This window comes from Porcisia hertigi, chromosome 7 (genome assembly GCF_017918235.1).
Source record: "Porcisia hertigi strain C119 chromosome 7, whole genome shotgun sequence".
Classification (NCBI taxonomy): domain Eukaryota; phylum Euglenozoa; class Kinetoplastea; order Trypanosomatida; family Trypanosomatidae; genus Porcisia; species Porcisia hertigi.
The window spans coordinates 520,114-537,248 of NC_090566.1; the positions used below are offsets into that span (position 1 = coordinate 520,114).

Here is a 17,135-nt window from a genome sequence, read left to right on the forward strand (position 1 = left end):
GAATATATATATATATATGTATGTGTGTGTGTGTAAACGGCGCCCATGGTATAGCGGTGCATCAATGACGTGCGAGGTTAGGCGTTGGCCTTCTCTCACCCCCCGTCTCTCATCTCCCTTTTAATCCCTTTCAAATCCAGAGCAGGAAAAGAAAAGAGAAAGGCGAGTCGTGTGTGTACGTCTATCCATCTCAGGTGCTGGTGATGCTGGATGTGGGTGTAGATATATCTGCGTTCATGATGCCCCCCTCTCCCCTTCCCTCCCCTCCCACCCATTCCATCTGGCGCTGGCCTCCTCGTCGCTCTTTGCTGTCTCTCTTATTCAACTTTTATCCTTCAAGACCCCCCCTTCCTCCCCCTCGCCCTTTCTCCCTACGCACTCCTTTTTTTGTTCCTCGGTGAGCACAACTGCTCTCCTCTACACTTCCCATGGACACTCTATCCCATTTTGTAAGAGCTCACCGCTCGTGTACAGACTTCACTACCGCTAATCATGGTGCATCTCTCTCTCTCCACTCACTCACACACACACACACACACACACACACATTCTCAAGCAAAGGTGAGGCGTGCTTCTCTCTCTGTTAAAGGTCTGCTTTTCTGTGGGAGGTACAGGTGACACCCCCTTCCTCTCTCGTCACCGAATTGAGTACTCCCCCACCTCCACCCCACCTAGCCACCCCCCCCCCCCACCATTACCTCCACCTTACTGCACACCACCGCCTCCTTTTCCCCCTTTTTCTTGGTTTGGCCACGGGATAACTAGATGCACATCTCCCTCTCCCCCTATACACGTCGGCATACATAGCTTCGCTCAAGCACCCTATACAAGCGCGCACATCTTTTCCATTTGCCAGCGCTTGGTGCCATGGAGATGCAGGGATCCGCTGTCGAGTACGATTCGCAGCGACCGGTTGGCTGCAGCACGGCTGACCCTCAAGCGCCTTCATTTGACAGTGGCAAACACGGCTGCGACTCTCATCTGCCCCTCATGACACTCCAGTCCAGTAGCCCCACCTCCACTTCCCCCGCACCACTGCTCTCGATGCGGTACAGCGGACGGGCGACGTCCTCCTCACACAGTCGTGCCACATACAGCGAGGAGGCTTCAGCTCAGAACGTGACGCTGATCTCGTCCTCCTCGTCGCTCCTTAAGCCGAACCATGCTCGGCTTTCGGGCTCGGAGGCACCTAACAGCACTGCCCTCAGCGATGCACAAACCACGGTGGTCAGGGAAGGTGTGACAACGCTCGACGCAGATTTCGGTGCCGCAATGAGTGTATTGCCACGGCGGTGCAGCTCTCCCGTACGCAGTTCGGTGGGGTTGGCTACCGAGCACATCCGGCATCCCATCGCTGCAGAGAAGGCCGTGGAGGCCGAGGAGGTTCACAGTTGCATGACTTTGTCTTCCACCGTAACTTCTCCAGGGACGCCTCCCGTGCCCACGTTTCTGCAGCAACTCGCACATTGTGTGCTAGCACCTCCGCACCCGCCTCAGGTGCTTCTGACACTGTCTAGTAGCGAGGGCCACTGCGGACTTCCTGCATCGGCGCCGCCTACAGAGGAGGAGCCCGCTCCTCTCCTTTCCTGCAGCAACTCTCTTCCCAGCCCCGTCGCGGTGCTCACCCCGCCTGCGTTGATGGGCGAGGCTTCCCTCTATACGCCGTCCACTGTGAGTCCAGCGCCGTCGAAGCCGCCGACTGGACCTTCGGCCGCAGTGGCCACAGCCATGACGATTGGCGCTGGGGGAGGAGGAGAGGCACCGGAGGAGTTCCCTCTCCGTCCCTCTTCCCTTTTTGACTCGGATCTGGGCGGTAGACCCATTGACCCCCGGGCTGCCACAACGTGGACCTCAACAAAAAATTTCCTACAGGGGGGCTGTACACAGCACTCTCCAGACCCGCGCGCACTGCCACCGGTCGTCGAGAACTCTGACCTTCCAGTGGCTAAGAAGGCGGCGCCAGCGGCTCCGAGGACGACGACCACTGCTGCCACCACCACCAGCACGACTGCTCTATCAGAACCGGCGCTGTCGATTGAACAGCAGTACGCCTTTCACACCGCGGTAAGAGAACAGCGCAGCGTCTTCATCACTGGCGGGGCCGGCACCGGCAAGTCGCACCTCCTGCGGACCATCATCCGCGCCTTGCCTGCCTCCCCCACTTTTGTGACCGCGACGACGGGTATCGCAGCTCTCAACCTCAGCGGTACGACGCTGCACAGCTTCGTCGGTTGTGGAATCCCCAGTGCCAAGAGCACGCGTGACAGCCTTTTGGGTGCCGTTTATTCCAAACAGCGTTGTGTGCGCAGCTGGCGTGTCTGCCAAACACTCATCATCGATGAGGTGTCAATGCTGGAGCCGAGCTTCTTTGATTTGGTCGACTATATTGCGCGAGAGGTGCGTAACCGCCCGGAGGAGCCCTTTGGCGGCATCCAGCTGATCCTCTCGGGTGACTTTCTGCAGCTCCCGCCAGTGTCGCGCGAGCGTCGTGGCAGCAGCCCGCAGTTTTGCTTCGAGGCGGAGTCGTGGTTGGCAGTGAATCCGAAGATTTGTTTACTGACAACACCGTTCCGCCAACGTAACCTACGCTTTTTCTCCATATTGAACGAGATGCGCTTCGGTGAGCTGCGGCCGGAATCGGTTGAGCTGCTTTACTCGATCAATACAACGGAGCGGGTGCATTTTGTGAGGCGCTCAGACGTCGCTCCAGGTATGAAGGCCGAGGAGGGCGATGACTCATCGGAGGCCGTGCGACTCGGTCTCAAGCGAGGGGCGGATCTGAGCGCCGAAGCTTCCGCGCATGGCACGGCAGCCTGCAAGAGGGAGGGGATGGTCACAGGTATGCGGCAAACGCATCTGGAGCTCGTCAACGGCTTTGGTCGCGCCATTGATGCCCCGTTTGATGGCTACACAATTCTTCGCTCCACTCGAGCTGAGGTGGACGCGGAGAACCAAAGGTACTACCGCCAACTCAACACCGAGATCTTTATGTACCGCGGCTTCCACACGGGAAAGGGCGACTTCCCGGAAGGTACGCTGGCAAAGGTCGTACACCTGCGCAAGGGCTGCCGTGTTATGCTCATCAAGAACTTTGATCCTCGACTGGGGCTCGTCAACGGCAGCACCGGCACCATTACCGACTTCCTGAGCTTCTCTCGAGGCTACTTTTTCAAGACGCAGGGCATCAAAGCCGATGACGCACGGTCTATCTGTGTCGGCAGGGGCACCAACAGTAACCAGCCGCACACGATGCTGCCAGTCGTCTCTTTCGACTTGCGCGCTGCGGATGGCTCCATAACGACACGTGAGGTTATTGTGGAGCCACAGGAGTGGAAGGAGATGCTCGGTACGCGCGAGGTATCGCGCTCTGTGCAGATCCCGCTCATCCTGGCGTACGCCATCACCATCCACAAATCGCAGGGGATGTCGTTGACACAGGTGGACATTGACTTCACCAACGTGTTCGAGTCTGGGCAGTCGTATGTAGCGCTTTCCCGGTGCACGGATATGGAGTACGTGCGACTCCACGGCTTCGATGCCCATCGTGTGAGCACCAACTCTATAGCACTCGCGTACTATAAGGCTCTGGCTCTGCAACAGCAGCGTCTGCATTGGCTTCGTAGTCACGTGCCACGGGCGGTCGCGGCTGCGGAGACGATAGAAGCCTTTAGCTGCACACCTTACGGATACGTTCTTCCAAAGACAGGGCAGGGCTTCCTCCCCAACGAAGAGCAGCACCCCATGCCCAGGCTCACTTCCCGCAACGACATGACTTCCCCCGCGTCCAAGCTATCCAGCAGCTGCTGCTGCTCCCCCTCCTCAGCCGACGGGGACCGTCTCGACCCAGACGACACTGGCCTCGAATGCCGTCCCCACCGAAAAGAGGGCGAGCGACATGACGGGGGCAGTGACAGACGTTCAGGGAACTATGAGGGACTACACTCGCTATGTCAGTCCCCGGAGGGCCGTGCGAGGTCAGACAATCCCGGTGCGGTGAACAACCTTCGCGCGCATGCGGATGCTGCACTGGGCGAGGAGCCTGATGACGACAGCGACGACATGAACGAGACAGTCCGGCTAGATACGCTCCGGCGCCGCATCACACCCCTGCTGACAATGGCATCCATGGTAAGGCGCCTCGTTACACGGCAAGCGATACCGCTGCATCGCGTCTACAACACTCGCATCGTTGTTGATGTGCATTCACTCTTCCAGTTGATCACAGGGCCGGAGTCAGCCGTGGCGTTTGATGTGCTCTTTGGCGAGCGCGACAACATGATGCGGGTGCCCTTGAGTGTGTATACACTCGTCACAGAGGCGGCGGCCTACCGGAGCACCAGCGAGTCTCTCAGCCGGTCTGCGTCACTCCATCTTCCCGTAAACGGCTCATGCTGCCGCCGTGGCGACGCTTCTGTGAGGAGCGACACCTCGGTAGCAGATGCAGCTGGTGTGCAGGGATGTCCCTTCGATGCCCCGTTGCTGACGGCCTCTGACGTGGCAGCGGAGGCTCTTGCAGTAATGGAGAGGGCCAAGCAGGATTTTTTCCTCGATGTACAACGCCCCGACCAGCGCAGTCCACTTCCTGAGCCGGATCCCAGTTGGCTGCGGTTCGCGGAGGTGCTGCCGCTGCTCCGCCGTCGGCACGGGGGGTCTCAAGTAAATGATGGGGCGATGGCCGACGCTGTGAAGGGCGTCGATGATGCCTGCCGCGAGGTGGACTTCATCCTCAACCGCGATCCACGCGAAATTCCCCAACAACAAGCCATCCTCGAATACGCGATCTTCCTGCAGGCTTCCTTTGGCCAGGACGTCGTCATCTGCACCGACTCCGTCCTGCTGGCCGCGTACGCCCTCGCGTGGCGGCTACGTGTGGTCTCCACGGACTACCTGTGCAGCCACAACGGCGGCAGTGATGGAATGGCTGCGTGACAAAGTAGGTCGGGGGCGGGGGAGGGTAGGGTGAAGCTCCGTCTAGTACGGAGTTTGCATGCTCACAGGTACACACGGGCGAGCGCGGAGAGGTCCTGGCAAATGACATGGTGGTGGGGGAAGGGGGCGGGGGTGAAGAGCAGAGTGGGTAGTCCTGCGGTTTCACGAGTATGATGGGCTGAGTCTGTACGTTGGTGGCCATGCCTGTGTCGGTGTGTGTTATGTTTGCTGGTCGTGGGACCCCCTTTTTTTCCTACTCCTGCTTTTCTGTTTATCTGTCAAAGTCGTTCTGCCTTTGCCACCCCACCCCCTCCCCCTCCCTCTCTCTCGCACACAGTGAAGTGGCCCTCGGGAGAACTGTAGCAGCGCGATCTTAGCACACCACAGCAGACAGCGGTTGCCCCGTTCCACTCTTGTGTTCATCACGATAGCCGGTGCGCGGATTAAGGTGAGCGAATTACTGGAAGAGAAATAGGCAAAGAAATCGTATTTTCATTGAAGAGGGCGGGGAGACCGATGTGTCCTTGACGGATACACACACACACACCTCTAGGTGGTGATCGTGACTGAGGGACCGTCTCCTGATCTCCCGGGGAGGGGGTCTCTCCTCTTAGATCTCTGCACTCACAGCTGTACCCGCTGGTGGCCTACAAGTGATTGTGCACGACACCGTATACATGAATGCTTGTGTTACACAGTGTTCACCTTTTCTCCTTCACTGCGCAACAATCCAAGGGATTGCAGGCTCTCGTGCCGCTTCATTGTTAGGGGGGGGGCGGGAGAGAGAGAGAGAGAGGAATCCCTTGCTGTTTTTGCTTGCGTCACTCGCTGTGGCACACGTTCCCTTTCTTTTTTTTCCCCCGCCCTCCCGCTCATTTTAGTTTTTGCTGCCGCTTCTCTCTCTCACTCTCTCTGTCTGTCTGTGTCTGTCCAGTCGATGATCGAGCCAACAGTAAACTGCCCAGAAAAATATAAACGTATATAAAAATACAAACACACACACACACACACACATCATGTCTGCTTCATCTTGGCAGGCAGCGCATCTTCTCATCAAGCACAGCGGCAGCCGCAACCCTGTGTCCCACCGCACGGGGCAAGCAACCACCATATCGCAGGATGAAGCGGTGAGGGAGCTGCAGCAGTTTCGAGAGTCCATCGAGAAGGGAGAGATCAGCTTTGAGGATGCCGCGTACCGTCGCAGCGATTGCGGCAGTTACGCACGCGGCGGTGATTTGGGTGTCTTTGGTCCAGGGGACATGATGAAGCCATTTGAGGACGCAACGAAGAGTCTAGAGGTGGGGCAGATCAGCGGCATTGTTGCTACCGACAGTGGCGTGCACATTATTAAGCGCATCGCTTGAGGCGTCGAGACTTTCAGGTGTGCGTGTATGCGCGGGAACGGCCGGCAGGGTCGGAGAAAAACAAAAAAATGATGTAACGAGTGTTTTTGTTTTTTTCCCTCCTTTCTTCCGATATACACACATATGGGTAAAAACGGGGGCGAGAGAGTGGGAATAGATGGGGAGAGTGTCAGCGCATGCTCAGTGAGTCTATAGGTGCAGTGTAGATGCACAACTGCATGTTGTTGTTGTGCAGAGCACACGCAACGGTACGCAATCGCCCGAGATCTGACTTGCTTTGAATTACTTCTCGCTGTATACCTCGACGTATACGTATTGGGGTTTTCCTGTATGTAATGCCTTTTCTCTCTTCTCTGCCTCCCTGTCGTGCTGTTGTTCAGCACTTACTCGGTGAATGCGCCAGGCATCCCCTTCCCCCCCCCCCCCTCTCCCCCTCTCCCCCTCTCCCCCTCTCCCGCCCCCCCAAAAAAGGAGGGGTGAGTTCGAGCGCGAGGTCTCCTCGACCACATCGCGCATAGCACACACCGTCGCGACGTGTTTTCTCATTGGGTCCTCAGGTGTCATTTTTCTTTTGTCTCGGCGCAACTCTGGATTATTTTAGACGAGAGCGGACTGTACACCACACGTGGTGGTGCAAGCGCATATTCTGCTCGATGTGTGTTAGTGCCTTCACCTTTCTAGCGGGTGTTACACATGTGTGCTTACTGGCTCCTCCTCCTCTGCTCCTCTTTTCGCCTTTGGCCCGTGTGCTCTCGCTGTGATGGTCCCGATTGTGCCTTCAACCACAAAGTTTTTCTCCACGGCGTGTACGGCGGAGACCATGCGGTGTGCAACGCGCATTAGCCGCTCATCATCAACCCGTGCTGCTCATGGCCTGGCGAGCGCATGGGGTGGGTCGTCTATTGTCCGTGCTGTGGGTGCCATTCACAGCATGCAGGTCGGGAGGCTCAATCTCCCGGCAGGTATCTCGGCAGGGCTGCAGTGCACCGTGAGCACATCCAACTTTTTTCCGGTTGACGGCTCTGGCCGTAGCGCTGGGGTGCCACATCCGCCCCTCAGATTGATCGAATCTGCTGTGTCATCTCCAGCGGCCACTTCAGGGACGCAAACTGAAGGCAACGTGTACACATTGCACATCGTGGGTCCCTCTGAGTTCGTGAACGTTGTCGCTGAGGTGCTCGGAGACGATGTCCTTGTCGAGCTCGTTGGCAGGTTCCATGTGGAGCCGTACGCCTTCTGGCGATCCGGTAAGTACGCATGTCCCACTGTCCGTATCTCGTACAATGGGTTGCGCAGCACGGACCACTCACTCCGTGTTCTGCACGCACCAGACAATACGGCGGCGAGGCAGCGTCGTCTCTATCGCGCGATCTTCATGGATAAATCGCTCTGACATCTCTCATCACATCAAAAATGGCTAGGGGTGGGGAGGGGTGGCACGACGAGGGCCGAGGAAGACGGCGTTCTGAATGTGTCTCAGTAAGTAACAGCGAACAGGCAAAACACCGCTGTGCATGCGTCGGTCGCCTGATGTTATGTGCCCACCGCGTGAATTCGATCGTGTGCGATGTCTCGGCGCACGTTGACGGTGTGTAGATGTAAGTGGGTTCGTGCCCCTACGGATAGACGTGGTGCGCTCAAGGAGGTGTGGTCATCATCGCTTTCCTCTGACAGGTGTCTTCACCGCACTTGACATCTCTTGAGTGCAAGCTGCTGCCGCCGCCCTATCTTTGTCACCCAACGATCCCTACCTCCCTCTTGCGAGAAAAAAAAAGACAAAACGTTTTGTGCAGTCTTCGTTTTTCTCTACGGTGGTTCGAGTGGCAGCCGCCTTTATCTGAAGACACTGCGAAGCGTTACGACGGCATTGGAAATGCCTCAGCAGTGAATGAAGTGCGTTCATGTCGTCTCGTTTTTTTCACACATTCCACTCCCCCTCCCCCCTTCGGCCACAGGACGGGGGCGCGTCGCGATCTCGAGAGTCGGCACCCAGCCCGCGCCGCGCTGTTCCCCAGCATGCGATACGTGAACGAGGCGTAGAACATATCACTCCAAGGTTAGAGAAACAGTCAAGCTCCATGAAAAGCTCAGACTTCATCTCTACAAACAAACACCCGCGTCTATGACTCTAGAAGAGGAGGAGGAGGTTGCATGTCTGCTATGTATTTGCGTCTGGAAGTCCCTGCCTGCGCTCCTCTTTTCCCTTTACTACTGCGTCTTCTCACCTCTTTCGCTACATCTTCACGCTTGCACCTGCACGCTGTGCGAGTATCCTCCCTCTCTCTCTCCCCCTCTCTCCCTCTCTCTCTCCCTAATTTCGGCACACTCCCTACCTCATTTGCTGTGACGGAGAAGTAAAAGCGGCCCCCGGATTCATGTAAGGGTTTTTGCAGAACTCCGCGCTCGTCATTACGCCCACTGCCTCTGCCCTGCCCTGGCCCCCAGCTTTCCCCCCCTTCTCTTCTCCCCCTCGTTGGGCTCTCCTGTCTTATTCATCTTACCCGTGTGAGCTTCTTTCTCCCCCCACTTTTTTTTTAGCCTTCTCATCATCATGCCCTCGGTGCCTAGACGTCCAGTCTCCAACTCCACCTCATGCGTCTCACCGGCACCGGATATTGGCTTTGGCATTTATGACCTGCGGCCACTGGGAACGTCAGCGGTGCGGAAGGCCCATCGTGGTAGACCTATACTTCGCCCCCAATTGCCACAGAGCGGCAGCGTTGGCACGTCTGTGGTTGAAGCAGCAAAGAGTCTCAAACGACTGGGGGATGCGGCTTTCACTGGCCCCACATCCTCCTTTGCTTGCACCTCCCCGCTTCCTCCACGCAGTCAGGTGGAGTCATCTTTCGCAACCCCAGGCTTAACGCCTGCAGCGTCACCGCTTACGCGCAGCGGCAGTGCAGCGCCGTTGTCAGCGAGAAGATGCGGTGATGGAAGCGCTGCTGCTGCCGCCCTTCGTAGCACGCCCTCGGTTGCACACAAACGGTCTAAGGGCCCCTCGTCATCCCCCGCGATGTGTAGCATCTCTGCAACCACCTATGTGGAGGATCGAGTGCGATACCTGGTTCATCCTGTTGGGACGGCGTCGCTCCTGGCGGCACCGCTGCAGCGCATTCTAGTTGATGTGCTGCGTATCCTCCAGCAAGAGCGGGTGCAGTTGAAAGGTCAGCGTCCGTGTCGACGGTACTCGCGGTCCCTAGGCACCGGCATCGATGCAGAAGTCACAGGGTGCATGGTGGATGCGGCGCAGGCGCCGTCACTGATGGCAGCAGCGAATATTTTTTCCGCCTTCATCGCTGCGCACCCAATGGAAGAGACCGCACTGCTTTCCTCGACAATTGTGCTAGTTGGTGCAGCACTCGCTGAGCTCGTCGCGCTTTGCGAGGTCGGGCCGTGTGGCCTAGCCGAGCCACAACTGCTCTCGTTCCTTGACGCGGCAATCGGCGTAGGACACCCTGGTGCGATGCTCTCTGTGGCTGTATGCCTGCGCGAGGGAACGATGGGTCTTCAGCGAGAAACCGCGTCGAGCAAAACATGGCTGCTCTGCGCGGCCTCAGCGGGTTATCTACCTGCCATACACGAACTCGGTGAGACCTACGAACGCGGCACACCCGCGTTTTTTAACCTACCGGATGAGGGGTCAGCGGAAGATGCCTCTGACTGGGGCGAAGCTCTGCGCTGGTATCGCCAGGCGGCGGAGGCCGGGTACTCCCCATCACAGCTGAACTTGGGCAAGCTGCTGCTCGGGGCAAGTGAGCATGCCCAACGCGAGGGCTCTGCAGGGGCGCCTGAGGTGGAGTATCTTGTCACAGAGGCAAAGCGTTGGCTCCAGGCGTGCGCTGCAGCTGGTGTAGAGGAGGCAGTGCGTCTCCTGAAGCGTATGGAAGATGGGCATCAGCGCTGATGACTCTCGTGCGCATCCAGTGGGGTCGGTGACGACTTCCCTCTTCGCTGATAGGTGCCCCCCCCTCTCTCTCTCTCTGTGTGTGTGTGTAGGTGTGTATACCTTTGTGTCTGTTGTGTACATATAGAGGAAGGTGCTGAATAGATGTGCTCACCTGTGATTATTCCCCGATTGGTTTTTCATGGCGTCGTTGCCGCTCCCCTCTCCACCCTGCGTACTGCGTCACCATCGGCTTGGCCTTTCAATCCTGCTGCTGGTAGTTGCTCTTGGCGCCCTAAGCAGAGGCCGGCTGGGTGTGAGAAGAAGTATTCGCATACGGTGGAAAGGGATGACCCAGCGCGACAGATAACGACGGTTGTGATGTATACTAGAACCGGTCACGACGCGCTCGCACCGCTTGAGTCTGTGTGTGTGTGTGTGCCGACTGCTACAGCTCCACGTTTAACCCCCGTCATCGGCGCGGAGTCGTATTAGACTCATTGCTTTTGTTTCCCCTTCCCCCTTCTTTTTTTTTGGCTTCTTCTGTAACGCAGGTTCTTTGCTCTCGCTGGCTTCTCCGATTGGAAATACACCATATGCACACACACACACACACCGCAGAATGCCATCAAGATGGCAACACTTACCGGACATGCCCTCGCTCCCCCCTTTTTTTTTGCCGGGGGCAGAGGCAGAGGCAGAGGCAGGGACACTGGTGCGATTCTTGCGTGATCCCTTACCCCATGACTTCCACCCCCCCCCCCCAACAAAAAACCGATTTATACTCAATGCCACACCACGACCCGTGAAAACTTCAATGTGCACTTCCTTGTCTACCCCATACCGCCCTCCTTTTAAATTATTGCTGTCGCTACCTCTCACTTCTTTTCGAGCCTCTCGACGTTCAAAGTCGCTCTCTGTGTGTTCGTGCGCGCGCAACAGGGCATAACTTTCATTTATCTTCCGACCGCCTGCGCTTCCTTCTCCCTCTTCCTCCCCCCCCCCCCTCCCACTACACCTGCGGTGTACACTCACGTGAGGAGAGACGGTGCCTTTCCAGGGAGAACGTTCGAGCGACTTTCGAGTTTTGGCTGTCGCTGTCGTCGTCCCCCCACCCCACCCCCTCCACGAGAAAAATTAACACGCGAATACACACAGACACACACACAGACACACGATCCCGTGTGTTTGTGTGTTTCTTTGCTTCGTCGGTGCGCATCCGCATATCGCGGGAGATCATCCGTTGCCTTTATCCACTGCCGACTTCTTTCACCCTCGAACACACACTCAGAAACGCGTGCGCTTGTGACATTACTGCCACCACCGTTTTTTTTTGTCTTCCATCCTTTGGATCATCGTATCTCGTTTCCCGCAGTTAGTACACCTCGCGAGCAGCCATGTCAGCCGAGAACATTGTTGAGAACACCATGATCCGGCAGATCCGGTTTCTGCAGCGCCGTGAGTGGTACACCTGGCTGACCGTCTGGCCGTTCATAGTGCTCTACGTTGTTTCCATCTGTCTCTACATCTACCCGGAGCTCGTCTGGGACCGCGTGACGTATTTGGTGCATCAAACGTACATCGACTTCTTCCACGCCATTTGCACTCCGGTCCTCGTGTTTCTTCACTCCTTCCTCTCCCTCTTCACGATTTGGTCCGTGAAGTTCCGGGCTCGCATCCTCTACCGCACTGTGGCGATGGAGCAGCTCACGGACGCGACCGATTTGTTGGTCGAGACGCACTTGCACAAGGGGGAGTCGCAGATTGTCCCGCTGCACCAGGAGAGCGAGGGCGGACACCCACCATGCTTTGTCTTTCAGCAGCGCAAGTGGAAGCTAGACTGGCGTGAGGGTCTCTTCGTGAAGCCGCGATTTCCCACAAAGCACAGCTTCTCCTACTACATTCATTGGGAGGGACTCAACAAGGAGGCGGATCGCACGAAGCAAGAGGATATGTACGGCCTCAATAAGATGGAGGTGGTAATACCTGAGTTCCACGACCTGTTCGTCGACCACGCCCTCTCCCCGTTCTTTGTGTTTCAGATGTTCTGCGTGCTGCTTTGGTGCCTCGACGAGTACTGGTATTATTCCCTTTTCACAGGGGTCATGATGGTGGGCATGGAGTGCACGACGGTCTACCAACGCATCCGCAACATGCGCACGCTCCGCGACATGGCGGAGGTGCCGGTACGCGATATCGACGTAATCCGTGGCGGCAAGCGTGTGACGATCAAGACAGATGCCCTGCTGCCACTGGATATCATGGTGGTGCCGAGCAACGCCCCGTGCCCGGTGGATGCGGTGCTGGTGAAGGGCACTGCTGTCGTGAACGAGGCCAGCTTGACGGGCGAGTCTACACCGCAGCTGAAGGAGGCGCCGGATGACATGGATATGGCCCTCAGCATCAAGAAGCACGCGAGGCATATGATCTTCTCTGGCACCCAAGTGCTGCTCAGTAACGGCCCTCAGGAGTTATCCGAGGAAGGCGGTCGAAACCGCGTCAGAAGTAACGCGCTCGCTGTCGTGCTGAAGACAGGTTTTGAGACGAAGCAGGGCAAGCTGCTGCGCACCATCTTGCACAGCCAGGGCCGTGTCAGCGAGAACAGCGGCGAGGCCTTCGGCTTTATTGGCGTGCTCGTCGTCTTCGCTCTGGCGGCCAGCGGGTACCTACTGAAGCGCGGTCTTGCCGATCCCAACCGCAGCCGCTGGAAGCTCTTCCTGTCTTGTGTACAAATTATCACCTCCGTCGTGCCGCCAGAGCTTCCGATGGAGCTGTCGCTGGCCGTTAACACAACCCTGCTAGCGTTGACAAAGCTCCAGGTCTTCTGTACGGAGCCGTTCCGAATCCCATTCGCGGGCAAGGTCGACACGTGCTGCTTCGACAAGACGGGAACTCTCACGACGGACGAGATGCTCTTCGGGGGTGTGGACATGGCCGATGGTAGCGGACTACTGAACAAACTGAAGAAGATTCCCAAGTACTCGGAGATGGTCCTGGCCACCTGCCACTCGCTCGTACGCCTAGACGAAGAGACGCTGGCTGGTGACGAGATGGAAAAGGCTGCCACTGCCGCCCTTGGCTATAGCATTGATGGTGAGGACAACATTATTTACAACCCAACGAACGTCAAGGAGCAGAGCAATGGCGACACCACAAAGGCCAAGAAGACCGACGCAAATTCCCAAACGAAATACAAGGTGTTGCTGCGCTTCCCCTTCCTCGCTACGCTGCGCCGCATGTCCTGTGTGATCTCCGCCCCAGACGGCAAGTATGTGGTAGCCAAGGGATCACCGGAGTCCATCGCGGCCTTATGCGAGTCCGTCCCTGAAAGTTGCCTGAAGATCGCCGAGGAGACGGCCGCAAAGGGCTACCGCGTCATCGCCCTTGCCTACCGCCCGCTGGCAGCCGAGGAGCGGGCGTCGAAAGAGGTGGTGGCCGCTCTCCGTCGCGACGATGTCGAGAGGGGCCTCCACTTTGCCGGCCTCGCCGTGTACGTTTGTCCGCTGAAGAAAGATGCCAAGGAGACGATCGAGAACTTGGAGGGCGGCAGCCACCGCTGCGTCATCATCACCGGGGACAGCGTGCAGACAGCCATATCTGTTGGAAAGGAAGTGTCAATGCTGCTCTGCAAGCGCCAGCTAGTGGCGAAGGAGACGTCTGCAGGTGGTGAGGTGGAGTGGGTGGACTCGGTATCGAGCCTCGTACAGCCAGGGACGGCCAAGGACATTATCGCCAACACTTTCCAGCGCGGCCGTAAGAGGCGGATGCCCCTCGACAACGAGTGGGACCTCTGCGTGAATGCGGAGGTAATCGCCCCTGCCTTGATGCAGCACATTATTGAGGTCTACAACGAGCAGGTCACCATCTGGGCCCGCTGCGCACCTACACAGAAAGAAGAGATTGTCACGGACCTAAAGAAGAAGAACCACATCGTCATGATGGCCGGTGACGGAACGAATGACGTTGGTGCGTTGAAGCAGGCGCACGCCGGCATTGCCGTACTCAACTCAGCTTCGGTTGCCACCAAGGTGGAGAAGAATGAGCTGCAGGTTGGCCCGCAGGCGCACAATGAGCCAGATGTGCCGGCTGGGCTGAAGGTGCCGCCAAACTTCAAGTTTACTGTCGTGCCGCCGCAGCCGCCGGTGGGGACGCCGTTTATGGAAATGGTGAAGTGGAAGATGCTAGAGGCAAAGCGAGCGACGGAGATCAAGCAAGTCACGCGGTGGAACAAGCAGCTGGAGGCGATGGAGAAGACGAAGGCAGACAAAAAGGCGGCAGCGCCGCCAACGCTGCCGGGTGGCGCCGGCGAGTCAGACTTTCTCATGGAGTCGCTTTTCAACGCAGATGACGAGAACATGGGCGGGCCCCCGATGATCAAGCTCGGCGACGCGTCTATCGCGGCGCCGTTCACGTGCCGCTCCAAGGCGCTGACCTCCGTGTGCGACATCATACGCCTCGGCCGCACGACTTTGGTTACGACGCATATGATGTACAAGATCCTCGCCCTGAACTGCCTCACGCAAGCCTACTCGATGTCGGTTCTGCACTGCGCTGGCGTCAAGTTCGGGGAGAAGCAGATGATCTTGGCTGGCGTTATCTTGTCGGTGTGCTTCCTGTTCATGTCCCGTAGCAAGCCGCTGACGCACCTGTGCCGTCAGCGTCCCGTCACGAAGGTGTTTCACCCGTACATGATCTGCACTGTGTTCTTCCAGTTTGCGCTGCACCTGTACTGCATGATGCAGACGTCGTGGATGGTGGCGGAGGTGGACGCGGCCACGATGACTGACATGAGCAAGAACTATGAAGAGGGGGAGTTCAAGCCGACACTTCTCAACTCCACCATGTTTCTCCTTACCACTCTCATCTCTGGTGTCACGTTTGCCGTGAATTACCGCGGCGAGCCGTTTATGCAAGGGATCCGCAAGAATCGCCCCATGTTCATCGCTCTCATCCTCCTCGCCATCATCGTCTTCTCCTTCGCCTCCGAGGCGAACCCGGAGATCAATCGTGAGTTTGAAATTACGGTGTTCCCCACTGAGGAATTCCGCACCCGCTTCGCGCAGCTTCTCATGCTCGACGCGTTTGGCTGTTTCGTGATCGAGAAGGCTTCGCTGATGCTCTTCACGGATTACTGAGGTGCGTAGGGGAGAGGGAGAAGAAGAAGGAGAAGGAGGAGTCTTGCTACAATTCGGTGCTGGACATGCCTATTAGAGAGAGCGGGGGGGGGGGGGGAGGCGGCGGGGGCGGCAAGGCGCACTGGCGGGCAGTATTTGTGGGGTGCCCCCACTGTGTGTGGGCGGAGATGTTCTTCTTCAGTATGCCGTCTTCCTCCCCCCTCCCCTTACTACTAATACACATACACACACACGCGGCGTGTCTCCTCCTCTTCCTCGCATTCTTGTTGCATCTGACATCGTTGTCTGCTGCTGGGCTGGGAGTGTACGACGTGTCATGTGAGTGGCCCGGTCTTTTCCCTTCCAAGTATTGAGTGAACTGGTGCGCTTATGGGTGGGCTGATAACGCGTGTGTGTGTGTTTTTTTCGAGTACGTGTCTTTCCTCGTCCTTTACCTTTGAGAGAGTCAAAATAGGGGGGGGGCGTTGCTGTGAATGTGGTGGCGACGCTGCCGGCTTGCTCGTTCGTGTGGCGGTGGCATAAAAGAGGGAAGGGGGGGGGTAAGATGCGCGTGCAGACATACACACAATGCTGAGGGTTGGTCAGAGGTGCTCGAGAGAGCATCCTCACGCATGTTGCCTCGTTCCGCCCGCTTTTCACTCAGCACCGTCTTTCCTTTTGCTATCCCTTCCTGACACACACACACATTTGCCCGCACGGTCAGCTCACCCACGGTCTCCTCCTGCTCACCCACAGAGGCCATTCCTCCCTCCCTCCCTCTCCATGACATCTGTGTTGACTGAGCACCCACTGTCCAAGGTGTTTTTTGTTGTTGTGCTATATATTCCTCTTTCTGTCTCTGTGTGGGTGTCTGTGTGCCCCCCCCCCTCCCCCTACTCCCCGACCGTAATACTTATAACATTTTAGCGGCGTGCCTCTGTTGTTGTTTTTATACTATTATTATATATGTATCCTCTCGTCAGTCAGTTGTGCGCCGACGGGATAGGTGCGCAGTGCGGGTTGCGAAAAAAAAAGGGGGGGGGAAGTGGTGTACCATCACTAGTATTTGCAGCCCCCCCCCCTCCCCCACTCAAACGCTCAGCGCATCCTTTGCATGGGTCATTCTGTGGGTTGTGTGGAGACGGTCACAAGTTCGAGATCCGTCGCTGTGTCGCTTGTCTTTCTCTCTCTGTGTCTGTCTGTAGAGTTGATTGGCATGAAACATGGTCGGTGCAGCTGACTACTCGCTCCTCTTCACAAGCCTTTTTTTTTACGGGCCCAGGCCGCAAAGGGTGGAAGGGAGAGGGGGAGGCGGGTGTGTGCATTTGCGGATGCAACTTTAACATGCCTAGACCACGAGACTGTGGCGAAGAACCCCCCTTGTTGCACCATTCTGATCCACACATTCTCCTCACGTGTGTGTGCCTTTGCCTCTACAGTCTTCGTGACCGTCTTGTCCGTCTTGTTGTTGTTGTACACCTAAAGCCCCTGGCTCTTGTGGTGTTGAGTATCCAGTTTGGCTCACACTGCCCACCCCACATTCCCCTACATCACTCTACACACACACACACACACACACACACACACACACACCCGCCTTGTAGATTTCGATTCTCTCTTGTTAGAGAAAGCCCTCCTCCCCCCCCTCCCCCCCTCCCCCCCCCACTTTCCCCTCGCCCAGGGTGTATTCGATTCACATATATTTTGCCTTCTCGTTTACATGTCGTCCTCTGCCGCGACGCTCACGGCGGGCGCCGGAGAGGCGGGAACACCCACTGCAGTCAGAAAAGCAAGTAATGACAACCAGCTACCTGCGTCGGCAGCTCCCAGCGCCGCCGTCAACGA

At 57.3% G+C, this 17,135-nt stretch overlaps 5 protein-coding genes across 5 annotated transcripts; all 5 read left to right on the forward strand.

Annotated features, from left to right (window-relative positions):
- Positions 1–867: 867 nt before the first annotated feature.
- Positions 868–4,929, forward strand: JKF63_06466 (uncharacterized protein; the record flags this gene model as incomplete). The annotated part of the gene is made up of 1 exon (XM_067902416.1): positions 868–4,929. The coding sequence occupies one exon, from the start codon at positions 868–870 to the stop codon at positions 4,927–4,929; it is 4,062 nt and encodes a 1,353-aa protein (XP_067759437.1).
- Positions 4,930–5,945: 1,016 nt separating this feature from the next.
- Positions 5,946–6,293, forward strand: JKF63_06467 (uncharacterized protein; the record flags this gene model as incomplete). The annotated part of the gene is made up of 1 exon (XM_067902417.1): positions 5,946–6,293. One exon carries the CDS (start codon positions 5,946–5,948, stop codon positions 6,291–6,293), a length of 348 nt encoding a protein of 115 aa, XP_067759438.1.
- Positions 6,294–7,053: 760 nt separating this feature from the next.
- On the forward strand, positions 7,054–7,686 carry JKF63_06468 (uncharacterized protein; the record flags this gene model as incomplete). The annotated part of the gene is made up of 1 exon (XM_067902418.1): positions 7,054–7,686. One exon carries the CDS (start codon positions 7,054–7,056, stop codon positions 7,684–7,686), a length of 633 nt encoding a protein of 210 aa, XP_067759439.1.
- Positions 7,687–8,844: 1,158 nt separating this feature from the next.
- On the forward strand, positions 8,845–10,197 carry JKF63_06469 (uncharacterized protein; the record flags this gene model as incomplete). The annotated part of the gene is made up of 1 exon (XM_067902419.1): positions 8,845–10,197. The coding sequence occupies one exon, from the start codon at positions 8,845–8,847 to the stop codon at positions 10,195–10,197; it is 1,353 nt and encodes a 450-aa protein (XP_067759440.1).
- A 1,376-nt stretch (positions 10,198–11,573) lies between these two features.
- Positions 11,574–15,311, forward strand: JKF63_06470 (uncharacterized protein; the record flags this gene model as incomplete). The annotated part of the gene is made up of 1 exon (XM_067902420.1): positions 11,574–15,311. The coding sequence occupies one exon, from the start codon at positions 11,574–11,576 to the stop codon at positions 15,309–15,311; it is 3,738 nt and encodes a 1,245-aa protein (XP_067759441.1).
- Between the last annotated feature and the right edge of the window lie 1,824 nt (positions 15,312–17,135).